At 37.8% G+C, this 14,341-nt stretch overlaps 1 protein-coding gene across 1 annotated transcript in view; it reads right to left on the bottom strand.

Moving 5' to 3' along the window:
* The window catches only part of brinp1 (bone morphogenetic protein/retinoic acid inducible neural-specific 1), a gene marked incomplete at both ends in the record, with an annotated part of 95,232 nt that extends 85,572 nt beyond the window's left edge, over positions 1-9,660 (bottom strand). Inside the window, one exon of the mRNA XM_080510479.1 lies at positions 9,443-9,660. Within this exon, the coding sequence (XP_080366605.1) occupies positions 9,443-9,660 (218 nt within the window). The remainder of the gene's footprint in view (positions 1-9,442) is intronic.
* Positions 9,661-14,341: the final 4,681 nt, after the last annotated feature.

The raw sequence follows: 14,341 nt of genomic DNA, 5'->3' as shown, positions 1-14,341 counted from the left end.
AAATAAATGAATCTGTATTTCTGTCACCAAATGTGTCTTTTTCGAGGATGGTTTTTCACATTAAAGGGGGAAGTGGTCTGAAAGATGGAAATATAAAAAAAAATAGTCTTAATGTTTCGTTAAGCATATTAATAAAGTAAGAGCATAGTATTTGGCGATACCCACTTTGGTTTTATTCATAATTGGATCAAAATAAAAATCAAAAATCAAAAACATTTATTTTCCTTTAAATTACAACAGAAAACTATTCAAAATAACGTGAAAACATGTAACCTTCACGCAGGAATAGCTGCAGTTCCCTACATTTTGAACTCAGTGAGTTTATTATGTTCAACATTTTTTGTTTTGCTGCAAGAAAACCGACTCCGGTGCTCTGAGAATAAATCTTTTTCTTTTGTTTGTTTGTGTAGGCCACATATAAGAGCAAAACCGTGTGTTGACTGCATGAAGCGAGACACCTCTGCTGAGGTATTTGAAGCAGAAACTGCTGGAACATTATGTCAGATTATACATCTCAGTTATTTAGACGCTCATGATGAATATAACTATATTGTGATTTGTATTATTTTTTGGAGCCGATATTGACTTCTTAACAACGTATGGAACTATAGAACCGAAATGATTCTTAACTCTTTTGACTAGCCTTTTGTTACGTTACACATGTTCTCTGCTTAGAACACCCACATGTAATCACTGTTACTTTGCCTGATTTTTCCCAGCATGTTGAAGTGCCTGTAGACGTCACGCTTGACTGACATCTCCTTGACCCTCTCATGTTAGTTGCGTTCCAGCTGCTGGCACAAACACGACTATCAGCTTCTACTGTGTTAAATATATAGAGTTTGTGGACCTCAGACCTCAGCTCCGCTAAATCTTAACCTGAAACACGATCTAATCAGCCAAAGGACTCCTGTGTGGGTGGATTGCATTATTAAAGCATAAAATTGTGAATTAAAAATTGTGGAAGTCACGGAGAGCAGAGGGTGAATTCTTCAGGTTTGCGTGTGTGGATTAAAAGCCAACCGTGGCAAAGCTAAATACATTAAAAAAAATTAAAATCCCTGCCAATTATTTTTATCATCAGGCACATCTTTCAGATGTTATTCCAGCAGAAGTAGGGGTACTAAAATAATTTGTATACTTTTAATAGCTTGGATCACCACATTGCAGAAACAGTATCATGAAGTATACCAGCTCCACTGTCTCTTCTTCGTGCCTCCTTGGTGTTGTGGTGACGCCGTATCGCCAGTCTCAAGGGAGAGTGGCATAGGCGTCCCACGCTGTGAATTAGTCAGTACTTAACCCTGACAGTTTCTTCTAGCCTCCTGTTTCTCCTCTAATTACCATCCCTTCCTTGCCAGTAATTAAGTCATCCCACAGTGGGGGCTTTTTAACACTAGGTTGGAGAAGGAAAGTGGCATCAACTCTCTCCCCGTATTTTGCTCTGGTTGATTGTCACAAACCTATACAGCTTGGAAAAAAAAAAAAAAAAAAAAAAAAAAAGCCCAGTATCAGCAGTGCTCTATTGATTGTAATTGTAGTGTAGCACTATGATAATTACTGGGCTCTGAGTATGTGTTTAGGTAGTTCATGAGTGAATAAAAGGAAAAACCTTAATTGGGAATATGAGGATATTACAGTAAAACTGGCATCTTCTCTGAATTGCAATAAACACGCCAACAATAGAAACTATAGAGATTCAATTGAGTATGATTTTTTTTTTTTTTACCGAGCCTGATTAGTAGATAGAAGTGCTCAAAATTGTCAGATGTCAGCAGAACTGCTGTCAGGAAATTTTAATTCATGTATGCTGCCAGTGAATGAGGTGACAACCAAGTAACTTGTATGGGAGTGAGTCATCTAGTTTCTTCATTTTCCTGGTCATCCTACAACATACTATATTAATAAATACCTATATGTATGTGCTTTGGTCAAAGGCTGGCACTGCAGGCTTTATTTTCTGGCTTATATACAGGAAGAAGGAGCAGGTCATAGTTAACCCACCCGCTGGCTTTAATCACTACTATCGAGTTTAGCAAACTGAACTTAACCCTTTTTTCCCCTCTAAGCAGTCGTGCAGATCGCGCCACTCGGCTGCCTTATTATTTTTCTCCACATGTATGTACGCACCGAGTTGGATCTGTATGTATTGGATGCATTATCTGCAGACAGCCACAGTGGAAAGCTGACAGCAAATGAGGAATGACCTGCAACCAAAATCCCTGGCTGGACTCAGGGACACCGAAATTACACGGTTGCCATGTTAAACCCTGAGGCCACCAAGATGGGCTTTTATTGAGTTCTGCTCAATGACAATATGATATAAGAGATGACATATGGCTTGAGTGTGTCTCAGACCATATCAGTAGAAAAGTTTCTGTAATAGTTTAGCTGCTTTGGATATGAATTGAGAACAAAATACCGGTACAATAATTGTCCTCATTCCTCAAGGCGGCTTGTTATTAGTAATAATGCATTGTTGTCACAGTGGGCCAACTGGTAATGTGTTGCTTCACCCTCATATTGAGAAGGAGCTGTGGGGCCTTTCTGTGTAGTGTTTACATGTTTTCCCTATGCACCTCACAGTTTCAATATTATTTTTGTGTCTCCATGCATGCATGGGTTTGTCTGTGGGTACTATAGTTTGCTCCAAATGCCTTTGCTAATAAGATTTGACTTTTGCTTCACAACCTGGCATTTGAAAGACGTATGTTTTCATTGGCTGTAATAAATATCAACAGTAACACTTTTCCACCAAATCTTGAGTTAGAAAATTGTCACTGTCCATTTTGTGATAATCAAATATGCGATGAATAAAATGTATCATCCATTGTGTAGATGGAAATAAGTAAATTAACATGTCTGTCTCCTATTGCACGTATTCCAACATTACAGTACAAATAAGTTTTTGGTTGTTTTTTTTTTTTACAATGGGGCAAAGCCGGAGTAAAACCTACAGGGAAAACTTGAAAACTCCACAAAGAAAAGCCCCTTAAGACTGGATTGACATAATGCAACTGCTTGTGCAAAGCAAATCTATGTGCTAGTTTATGTTATGTTAAATTTGGCATTAAAATATGTTAAAATATTATTAAAACATGTATCAATTAAACCTTTTTATCAATCTTGTTGAGAAACTGTCAATGACTGGCTGACAGGTCCACATTATTATTGTTTTCATGATTCCACTACATCTGTCCTTAGAAAACTGTGTCCCTCACCCTTTCAGAATTAAAAAAATAGGCGATAAATAAATAAAACATTGTTGCATTGGGCAGAGCAGAGCATGAATGAAAGAAAAATAAATATGCAATTATCCACTGGAGCCCGGAATGTGTGTCTAAATGAATGTAAGCGAAAACATTTTGACAGATGAAAACCACACCATTTCCTAAGTGCAGCCATGATGAGATGCAGAATAAGTTTTAATAATACATGCCTTCAGTCGTTTTTTGTTTTTTTTGTTTGCAGTAGAGCGGTGCACTTGGGTACATCGCATTTTTTTGGAGTCACTCATCTGAGCCATTCCTCGTGCCTCTGTGTTTTTCCTCACCTTCACTATGACCTCACTGTCAGCTTACCTGTCGGTTCCCCCATTTCTTGTTTTGATACTGAACTCATCGGACCTGCTTCCATGTCTCAAGCACTTACATACCTTTTTTTTTATCGCACACTTTTAGCACCTCCCTGCCTAATGGCATCCCAGACCCCTGGATGTCTGTCCTCTTTCTTCAGTGTGTTTCATCCTTCCTGACTTCCCGACTCCCTCTCTCTCCAGCTCTTCCTTTGGCTACTGCCTGCTGAATTAAACATTGCTGCAGCCTCTCTCAGCAAACCTGCCGACTACATCAAATCCTCCTTCCCTTGCTCTATCCAATTACAGATGGCTCATCCAAACTAATTCAGGACCTGAGTCGGACAAATGTTACACCTTGTTTCTTTTTAAAACAAATGGGCCACACGGATCAGCACTTACCGACTAACAAACACATCCACTCCGAGCACATGGCTTTAATCATGAACATGTGCATCCGTGTGTTCGTGCATTGTTGTTGTTTGCTTTGTGATTGACAGATGGCAACATATTGCAGCACTGCAACTGACGACATGAGACCAAGCTCTGCACAAATTAAAAGAAAGTTTGGAAGAAAAATGTGGAACAGAAAGACGAAGCGACTCAAAGCTCACTGTTTGATGAACGGTTTAAATTAGAAACTGAATAAAATATGTTTTTATGCACATGCAAATCATATCTACAGATTATTCAGACTTTAGTGCTGATCAAGTGGTTGCCTGAGTAATGAATAAAGTTAGAAATAATTAATGCCATGATGGGAATCTTCATTTGAAATCTGCATAATATGCTTACATTAAAGAACACCATGTACTTCATATCAAAGCTACAAGACCTTTTACTGTATCTGTAAAATTGAAATAAACCTTAAATAGGTGATAAAAACCACCATGACAAACACTGACAGTGGTAATTATTAGAAATGTTGGTTTCGATGCTCACAGTGTTAAATTAATCCATATCTAACCTTGGGTCATTAGAAAAATATATGCTCTCAACTCAAAGCACATTTCTTAAGCAGTTTTTCTTACACTATACTTAAGTGTGAAAAAATCTAAAACAACAATTGCCAGTTTTATCTTGTGCATGAAATGGTAATGTCTCTTCTAACATTATGACCACTGACAAATAGAGTGAATGATAATTATCACCTGTTAGTAGGTTGGAACACTGTAAGGCACCAAGTCAATATATCATCAAAATGTATAAAAAATGGAAATATAGGTTTTTATTAAGTTTGACAATAAGGGGTCAGAACAGCTCCAAATCTGTACATCTCATGGGGCCATGGATGTACACGGAGGGAGAACTCAGGTTCTCGCGGTTCAGTCCCAAAAAAGTGACTGCAGAAACTCCATTTGCTGAAGAAGTAAAAGTTGGTTGAGACAGACAAGGGTCAAAAAGCACAGCATATTATAGTTGTGGATCATTGTTGGGTATAGTGCAGCAAAAGTAGACCATGCACAATGTTAGGAGGGTTAGGACATACTGTAGTCATAATGTTACAGATGATTGAAGGAAAAACAGGATTGGAGATTTCAGTTGAGCCGTAATAAATCTAAATAATATAAAAGTTTCACATTTTTGAAAATAAATTGTGGTAAAAACAAACTTTTCCATTGTATTCTATTTTGTTTTGGGTAGCACATGTTTACCTCTGAGATTAGCAAGATGTAACATTGAAGCAAAAACAACATTTTAACATAATCTGTGTCTGTCATCTAAATGATCCAATCAGTGCTTGTTTTTCACTGTTTTAAATATTCTAAACATTGAGTTCCCTTTGATACGCTAAAGGGGAACATATTGGTTTTAATTAAGTGTAACATTTTTATTTCTTTTGGCTGGTCACTGCAGAGTTTTGTTCTGAACCTTGAGTACACTTTCAGCTTTTGATGAGCTTGGGCTCTGTGACAAGACTAGCTCCATCAAAACTCCCTATTCATTCACTTCTGCACAGCCTTTCAAAGTGCGATCAATCAGAGCAATGAATTTTAATAAATATTTTTTTTATTCTAAATAACAGCTCTCATCTTGCTTCTTTGATTACAGTGCAGTGCTGATTTGAGGCCTTTAAAATGCATTAATGGCCACCAGATTTGCATTTATATTGGATTTTTGCTCAAGCACACGAGAACCTGTGATAGAGCCCCGCCAACAAAGACCAAACTGAGAACACACGTCATCTGAAACACATTCAGCCCCATAATAGAGTACAAGCAAGAGAACGAGGGATGCGAGTGTGCCTCTGCAAAACAGGCCATTGAAATTCACCAACGATAGAAGCACACATGGAAACTGTACCTAGCTGGGGACTGGAACCACAGGCAGTGGTGAAAGTGGCTTTCTGATGAACACCATCCAGGAAATGCACACTTAGGCATGAAAAAGAAAACATAGATGCAACTGCAAGATTGCAATCAGCAGGGACAATCCCCAACAATACCTTTTGCAAAGCACATTCGGATAATTTCTTTAAGAGACACGAGAGAGGAAGGATAATTGGTGCCTTGCGGTCTGTCTTTCCCCTTCAAGTGACAGTGACCTTTTTAGAGCATTCGACAAGAGGCTGGAACCTCCTAATTCTGTGTTTATCCTTCAAATTAGGCACAGTGCCCATGTTATTAAAGATGGGGCAGATTTGTTTGTTGCTGATCAGGTTGGCATTGTCCACGCAGCGTGCCTCCGGGGTAATCTCTCTTGATAAGTGAACCCGAAAGGAATGGATGCTTTGTCTCTCTGCAAATCTGATTCAACCACTTTCCACCACTAAATCGTTGAGGCAGAGAAAGTCTCCGGGGAAATTTACAAAGCGATTCAGTCCTCATTGGTTGTTAGAGTAGAGCACGGCTGGGCAATCATGTGCCAAGGAGGACCGAGGGTATGTATGATTTCATTTCAACCAAACACCACACCAGCTGATGTCACCGATTTCCTCCCCCTGACTGGCTGAAGAAGTACTAATCACTTAAATTAACTGGTGGTTCAAGTTGGGATGAAATTCTTGAAAGGCAAGTGGGTCTTTGGGGACCATTTCTCACCTTTGCCACAGCTAGGAAATAGCATTATTTACACAATCTATGGGCAAGGTTGAATAGTATCCTTCATTTCATCTACTTTCATTTCACAGGCCACTGCACTAAAGGGAAGACACTCATATCAGACTGTTACAGGGAAAAAAAAATCTATTAAACTATCTGTTGACTGTTGTCACCTAATATTTAATGAGAATTAGATCTGATTTGTCACACTACTAATGCTTAATTGTAAGAGATAGCTTGCACTGAAGGCTGGATTTGATGCCACTAATGGTTTGTTAAGATTGAGAAACAAGAGGAGCCACCTGGGCCATGGATTATTCCCAGCAGCAACCAACATACAAAAAAATCACACACACACACTCTGTTTTAATAAATCACTGCAGCAACAGAGAAAGAATTTGACGCCTGCGCAGTGTCGGCGGAAAGTGGCTTCTTGAAGATTCGCCTCTGAGATTCACATCTCTGTGCAACATCCTGCTCTGTCAAGTTACACATTATGCAAATGCATTGTTTACTGTTCATGTGACAATATCAAGGCACGAAAGCCAGTAGGGACCGGGGCCTGTGGCAACTTACTCAGAGAGATGGAAGTAAACGAGGGAAAGCAAACTCTGTGAAAGAACTGCCAAAGAATGTGGCAAATGACTCCCGTACTCTGTTTCATTTTTTTTTTTTTTTCTGTAATTCAGAGTTAGCGGGCTACAGAAGAATCTGCTGAAATCAAAGCGCATCATTCGGAAAGAGAGTTTCTAGCTATCCAATTTCTGTACATCAGCCTCAGCATGTGAGCCATGAGAAGAGTTGTGCTGCAAAGCCAGAAAAACTACTCACGAGAGAGAGACCGAATGTCACTGCAATTATTGAATGAGGAACTCACTGCAGGTACAGGTGGAGAGACAAAGATTGAACAGTGACAGGAATCAGTAATCATTGATTTAAGACATGATACTCTGCAATGATCCCAGTAAAGGTCGGGTGCAGGTTTAACAGAAAGCAAGAGTTAATCGCCTAAGAAGACGTTGCTTTGGATTTTGGTGTGTGGGAAAATGAAAAGTGTGGGAGCTCATGAATGAAATTGCACCTATAGTATGATTTATCTGCCATGTTACTTAAAACACTTTGAGCCCTTCACTGTTCTACTTCTCAGTGGTGAATTATTTACACTCTATCAAGTTAAGAACCGTTTGCTGTGTGGTTTGAGATCACTTCGTGAGGAGAGAAACCACATTTAAGCTGCATTCTGTGAGGGATCCAGCATGTTTGGATGATGAATAATGACTGAAAGTCATGGTAACTCTCTTTCTAGCCCTGAAGATCATCATTCTTCAGTAACTACGGTGTGTCATGCAGATGGATCATTTATATAACTTTGTCAGAGCAATATCTGCCTATGATAGCAACAAAACTGAAAAATGACTAATGGTTGTTTTCAGAGTTTGGAATAAACATTGGCGTTCAATAGTTACAACCTTATCTCTGATATTTCAATATGGACAACAAAAAGTGCATTTGGGTTTTAGATGATTCCAAGCTGTTCAAGGCAGATTATTGCTTTGGTAACTTACATGATCTACTCCCTTTGTCCGACATCGTGGGTTTCCCTGAATGCTCGGATGAGCGGGTCCCTTTAAATGTTGTCGCTAAATTGTGGGGCAGCATTGATTAATCTTTGATAAAGGATGCATCAGTGGGCTCTAAAGGAAGCAACGAGCTTCCTTTCCTTTGCTTATTGAGAATTCGGGCAGTCTTTATCATGGCTGCCACATAAGACACTTCCAGAGTGTCCCCACCTATACATACACAGACACACCCTCACACTAGTTGACGTTCATTTTCACTGGAGGAAGAGCGCATGACTCCTGATAGTATGTCTGAATGGCAGCTTCATTAACATGAACCTGTATCCACAGTGGCTGTGATATATATATATATATATATAAAATAAGATGAAATAAATAATAATAATACTAATAATACTACTACTACTAATAATAATAATAATGTAGACTTTTATGGTATTTTTAACACTCAAAGATGCTTTATATAACAAAACAAAAATAAAGATGAAAAAAAAAAGTGAATTGTCTTTGCTGCTTCTTGTCATCATTTGCTCATGAAAAATGTCTTTTAAAACAGTTGGTATGCCAACAGAAATTGCATTGCTATCATAGAGCCTGCTCAGTAGTGCACTCATCAATACCACACAACTAAAACTCTGTGAACACCATTAAGATGATATAAGTGAAAGACAATTCAAAATAATGCAAAAGTTACTATTCAAAGTTCTAAGGTAATATGGCAGTACATTTTTTAAAAATTAACTGAATGAACTAAAATTAATTTAATTAACTGAGTCCTTTAAACTCATTTAGTTTATATTACTATCTTAAGTCATTGTCGAACACCTGGATAAGGTCACTATAAGTATTTGTATTAATTTCTTAAGTAGAAGCACATATACTGAGTCGACTCATTTACTTAAGTTAAACAGGTACAATTTACCAAATGTTCTTCAGATTAAAAATTTAAATAAACTTAACTACACTGTTGCACAAATACTTCTTTAAGGCACATGTTTGTGGGAGCACATCCCTACAAATAGATAAAAGCCAAGTTGCACTTCACTAATATATAATAAAGAAAATCACTGTGTTTGAATGGAACACATTAAAATATATATAGTCTTTTCAAAAATGTTCTTGATAGAGTAAAAATACATAGTTAAGCTCTTTGCAGCTCCAATCTCAAAATACCCCAACCACTAAAACACAGGCATTCTCCTAAAAAGCATGAGTGGCATCAGTACACAGGCAGAAAGTGAACTCACCTATAAATTTTATATCTGGTCGTAAATCCTTGGCGGAATCTTTCCACAAAGGACAGATAACTCCGAGAGTGGTGGAAAGGTCCACGGTCAGAGATGAGCCAGTCATATTGCTTGGTGACATGTTGTTCAGTGGCCAACGGGTCCTGGCGGGAAGACTGAACTGTTATATGGTCCCATATAAACAGGAAGCAGATGACCTCAATAAACCTCCAGTTCATGCTTTTTTTTAAGCCGCTCTCTGTTCATTCTCGCTCCATTGTGTGGAGACCTGATGGGAGAGAAGAGAAAGAGGGGAGGAGAGGAGAGGGGAGATGGAGAAAAGGAGAGCTGTTACATGACAAAGTCTATTTTAACAGTACAAGATGTCATGGAGTTAGGTTAATTGTCTTGTGCTGAACAAATAAGATAGTGCCCTTGTCATTGTCACTTTACTGTGACATGATGTGTATTTATTTTCTGCACGGTCTTAGATTGCTCACCCTTCATGCCGCCCTGTATTTTTTTTTCTTCTAAAAACCACGCACATTGTGCCTCTCTGAATAAAAAGGGATTTTTATTATATATTTTTTTCTTTGCAGATGAGCAATAAGTACATTCTCAGCTACAATACGTGGCTGTCTTTTTGTAATGTAATTGGTGCCATGATAAGTTCTGACAAGGTTAGAGGAGTGCTTTATGATATGTTATGACACCTAGCCACTAATGCGGAGGCACGCCATCTCCCTTTACCCAGTGGTGTCAATTACTGCAAGAGGAAACTTTCAACCACTGCCTTCATGAATTGTGAAAAAACAATGTGGTGCAAAATGTTGCTTTTTTTTCTAGCAAACACAAAATAAGGGCTTGCTTTGGCCCTGCTACATCAGCCATGTATGACTGATACAAATTTTTGTTATTACCTTGCAACAATAGAAAATAGAATTGCAGCACTTGCAACATGAACCCATGTTTATGAATATGTTCCATCTTTAAATGGATAGAAAGAAAAAGCAGCTCCTGAGGGGCTGCTCTGAAAACATTGACAATATCTGCAGGACCAAACACCATTTTCACAAATGCGTTCCAGTGGCTAATATCAAAGGTAGTCCATTATCAGAGCTGCAAATGCACTGTATATTGGCAATATCAACACATAATATAGATATTGCAAACAACAGACTGACATCGGGCATGTCATGTGTGCTCTGCAGCACTGATTTGCCAACATTATCAGACAATGTTTGCATTTCTACCAGGAGTGGCTCCACATTTCACTGCAATATGTGGAGAAGAGCCAACCATGAAGTTGTCTCATGAATTGGGAAATCAGCGATTTTCAAAATGGAACCTCTTGTTCTAAACCAGATCATATTTCATCTTTGTTATTGCAGTAATATCCAATGCCTGGTGGTCACAGGGCAGAAGTCAGAGAAACAATGAAAAACTGTATTGTTTTTTTTCAGCTTTTGACAAAAAGAAGAAGAAAAACAGAACCCAATCATAACTGGTTTAAATTGTGGGCAAGAGTGAAATTGTTGTTATTTGAAAGATCAACTCCCAAAAAATCTACATCACATAACATCAAAATATCTGATTTTTCACCTAAAATCCTTCATTCTTGGTATCAATGTTTCTAGACTGTTGGACTGATATGAGGAAGGCTGCATTTGTTCCTCTGGCTGTGCGCCTCCTAAACTAAAACCACCTCCTAAGCCCCTCTACTGCCCATTCACAATCTGTTCGAGCAGGGGCTGCCAAGGTTTTTCAGCTCAAGACCCCAAGACAAAAAATTGGTGACTTCCCAGGACACAAACATAACATCACAACATGCATGGCAACACGACAAACTTTAAATTCAAAAACTTTCTCACAACTTAATGAAAACCTTTTTGTTTAGTGGAAATTGTGACAGATGCAATAAACTTGTAGTCCAGTGTCGTCACTGCTGGTAAACACCAGCATAACTGGAAGGCACGCACAGTTGAACTGAACCACCACCAAGGTTATGACTCACAGGGCGGAGGGGAGAAAGAAGGGGTGGAAAGCTGCATCTGAGCCAAACAATGTATTGTGAAAAAGCAGTCTCTTTAATTGCATTTTAATTTGGCTAATACATTTGAAAACTGTCAGAGAATTCGCTCTACCATCTGGCAACCAAGAGAAAACCAACACATTTTGTCCCGACCCATAGTTTGGGAAACACTTAAGACCACATGACTTTATTATTATGACTTATTATTCAATGCTGTGGTGCGCCTGTCAGATTTATTATATTATAAGGTTTTTTTTCTTACTAATTGCCCCTCAGGGATGAATCAAGCAAAACTGCACACCAAAAAGGAGTTGTGTAAGATTTTAACAAATAATAAAGTATTCAGATTTGAAAATTTGAAAACAAAAGAAAGCAGATAATGAATCTGACTGTTTGTAGAAGACATTTTATATGTGGCATGATGGGATTGAGTAATCTTCTGATTATTACATCTTATTTAGAACAGAACAAAACAAAACAACCCCCCCTCAAAAAAAAACAACAACAACAAAAAAAACAGGCTTTTTGAGCATAAGTTTCCCTGCTCCTTTTTATTGAAGTAACCACAATGTATGCTCCTGTCAACCGTCGACCTCCTCTCTATACACCACCGCTGCAGATAAACCATAGTGGCGTTTAATCTGATCTTATGCAGACACAAGTAAGACTCTGGCCTAATATATTCATCAACCATTCATTCATCAACTGTATTGATGGGTCATATTGTATTGGCAAATTGTCACACTGGGTCATACCCTGTGCAAAATATATAATGAATAAATAAAAACCACCCCACTGTGCATGACTATTAAACTAAAGTGTTTGGCAGTGAAATGAATGCTCTTTGTTACCGATAAGACAAAGATATCCATCAGTAATTGCATTTAGGAACTTTGGCCCCTGGCCGTGGAGCAACACTGCCACAAAGTGCTGCTGCATGCAAAATTCCTCCCTGCACTGTTCATGCTTTATTAGACAATAACACATCATAAAAGAGCAGGGAAAATTTAATGGGCCTAATCTTTTTCAGCTAAATACATGATGAGCTGCCTCATTGTCAAAGTAAAAGCAATCATACTGTCATACTGATAGTTAGTTTCAGTTGATTTTTTTTTTTTTTTTTGTCACATGTTCGTTAAAATTGTTGTGTCAGTTTCTAATGACACCTTAAATTAATTCAGCATTTCATTATTTAAAGAGAGGCTCATTTAAATTTCCTCATGTAACTCAGGGTGATTATATTGCCGCATTAAAGGTCTTACAGCTTATTATGATGGAATTTCAACCATTAAGTGAGAATGGTGAATCTTTGTCACAATACCAGGCCGGGATGAATTTAATTACTTCAAACTGCTATGAGATATACAACTTGAAATATGTCGTTTAAGTTTACTTAGGGTTATAAAGCAGTCGATGCACTTTAAGAAATGAAATCCAGCAGGTCATCTATCATATTTACTTTAACCAATTCACCTGTTACTTTATGCTAATAGCAAATGTGCTGTTTGCTGGTAATCAGCAAATGAAAATCCTTATTGTTTTGGGTTTATTTTATTGATTCTCTAACTGCAGTATCAGTGTTGAGTTTGTTCTCTCTTGCGTTGCATGAAGAAAAGTGATGTTTTTCAGAAACTAAATAATTTAGAAAATATATATGTATATATATATATATAGTATTAACTTTATATACAAAATGAGTTAATGTTCTGGCTTGCTGCATTTATGAGTGCTATAGAGCTATAACTGTAGCTTGTTAGGATGAGTTTAATTCCCTGTTATAATTTATTTTTTTTACTGTATGGTTGTGCTTTGAAAAATACTTACTTAGCTACAATAATAACAAGAATGATAATAATCAATTATTGATCCTCTTATTGGGAGTAAAAGTGTCTTCTTTGTGAGCCACCCATAGCTAATTGGGTTCAGTTTGTGCTACTCTGGTAGTAGGAGCAGAACTTTTACTGAAGTGGAACATATTGAATCAAGACTGAGAACCATAGGCTTATATAATGTCAGAATTATGCCAATGTGTTAATAGGTGTTAAATGTTAATGACTGCTTAAAGAAAATTACATGAATATTTCTTTTTTTTTTTACAAACTATTTTCAGTGATCACGACCAGATTGTTAACTGAATTGATTGTGGTGACTAATTGCCACACCAAGCAATAGCAAAGGCCCACCAAACACTTCAGTCAAAATTGATTGTAAATATGTTTTATCACAATGACCACTTTTGTTCTTCCCATTCCCTGTGTAATAGTGAACGGAACACTGAAGTCAGTATGTGTTCCTCCCAGTTCCACTACCATGAAAATCAACTCGGCAGTTGACCCACAGGCCCACTCATTTCCACCACCTGAGGCACTGCCGCTGTGCGAAGCCCCGAAATGCCCTACTGTGAGCACATTTACATTCATATGGCCACATGATGAGAGTAAATCCTCTGCACTTCTTTTTTTGTGAGTCAAGTTTTTATTTGCACATTTACGTCCATCTATCACTGCCACCACATGATTTTCATTTCATACCAGATTGGCTCTTTGTTTACTCAGTGAGGTTTTATCATCTGAACATCATCATGCGTTAAATCAAAGTTTATTGCCGGATAAAAGGGACTCTGGTTAACCAAACAATAATAAGACATGAAAAAAAACAGGAATACTGGACAAGTATGAGTCACTGCAACCACTCAAATCATAAATATCAAGGCTATATTCCTCTTTTGTGTTGTGGAATATCTTCTTTTTATTTAAAGATATGCTTTGTTTTGACAATGACAATTTAGAATAAAAACTTTGAGTTCCTTTAGTCAGAAATATGTGTTGTTACGACAAGAACGAATGACAGATTGAAAATCTGAATAGAAGGCCAGCAAGCATCGTTCA

This window comes from Blennius ocellaris (genome assembly GCF_963422515.1).
Source record: "Blennius ocellaris genome assembly, chromosome: 15".
Classification (NCBI taxonomy): Eukaryota; Metazoa; Chordata; class Actinopteri; order Blenniiformes; family Blenniidae; genus Blennius; species Blennius ocellaris.
This window is presented reverse-complemented; position numbering and strand designations above follow the sequence as displayed.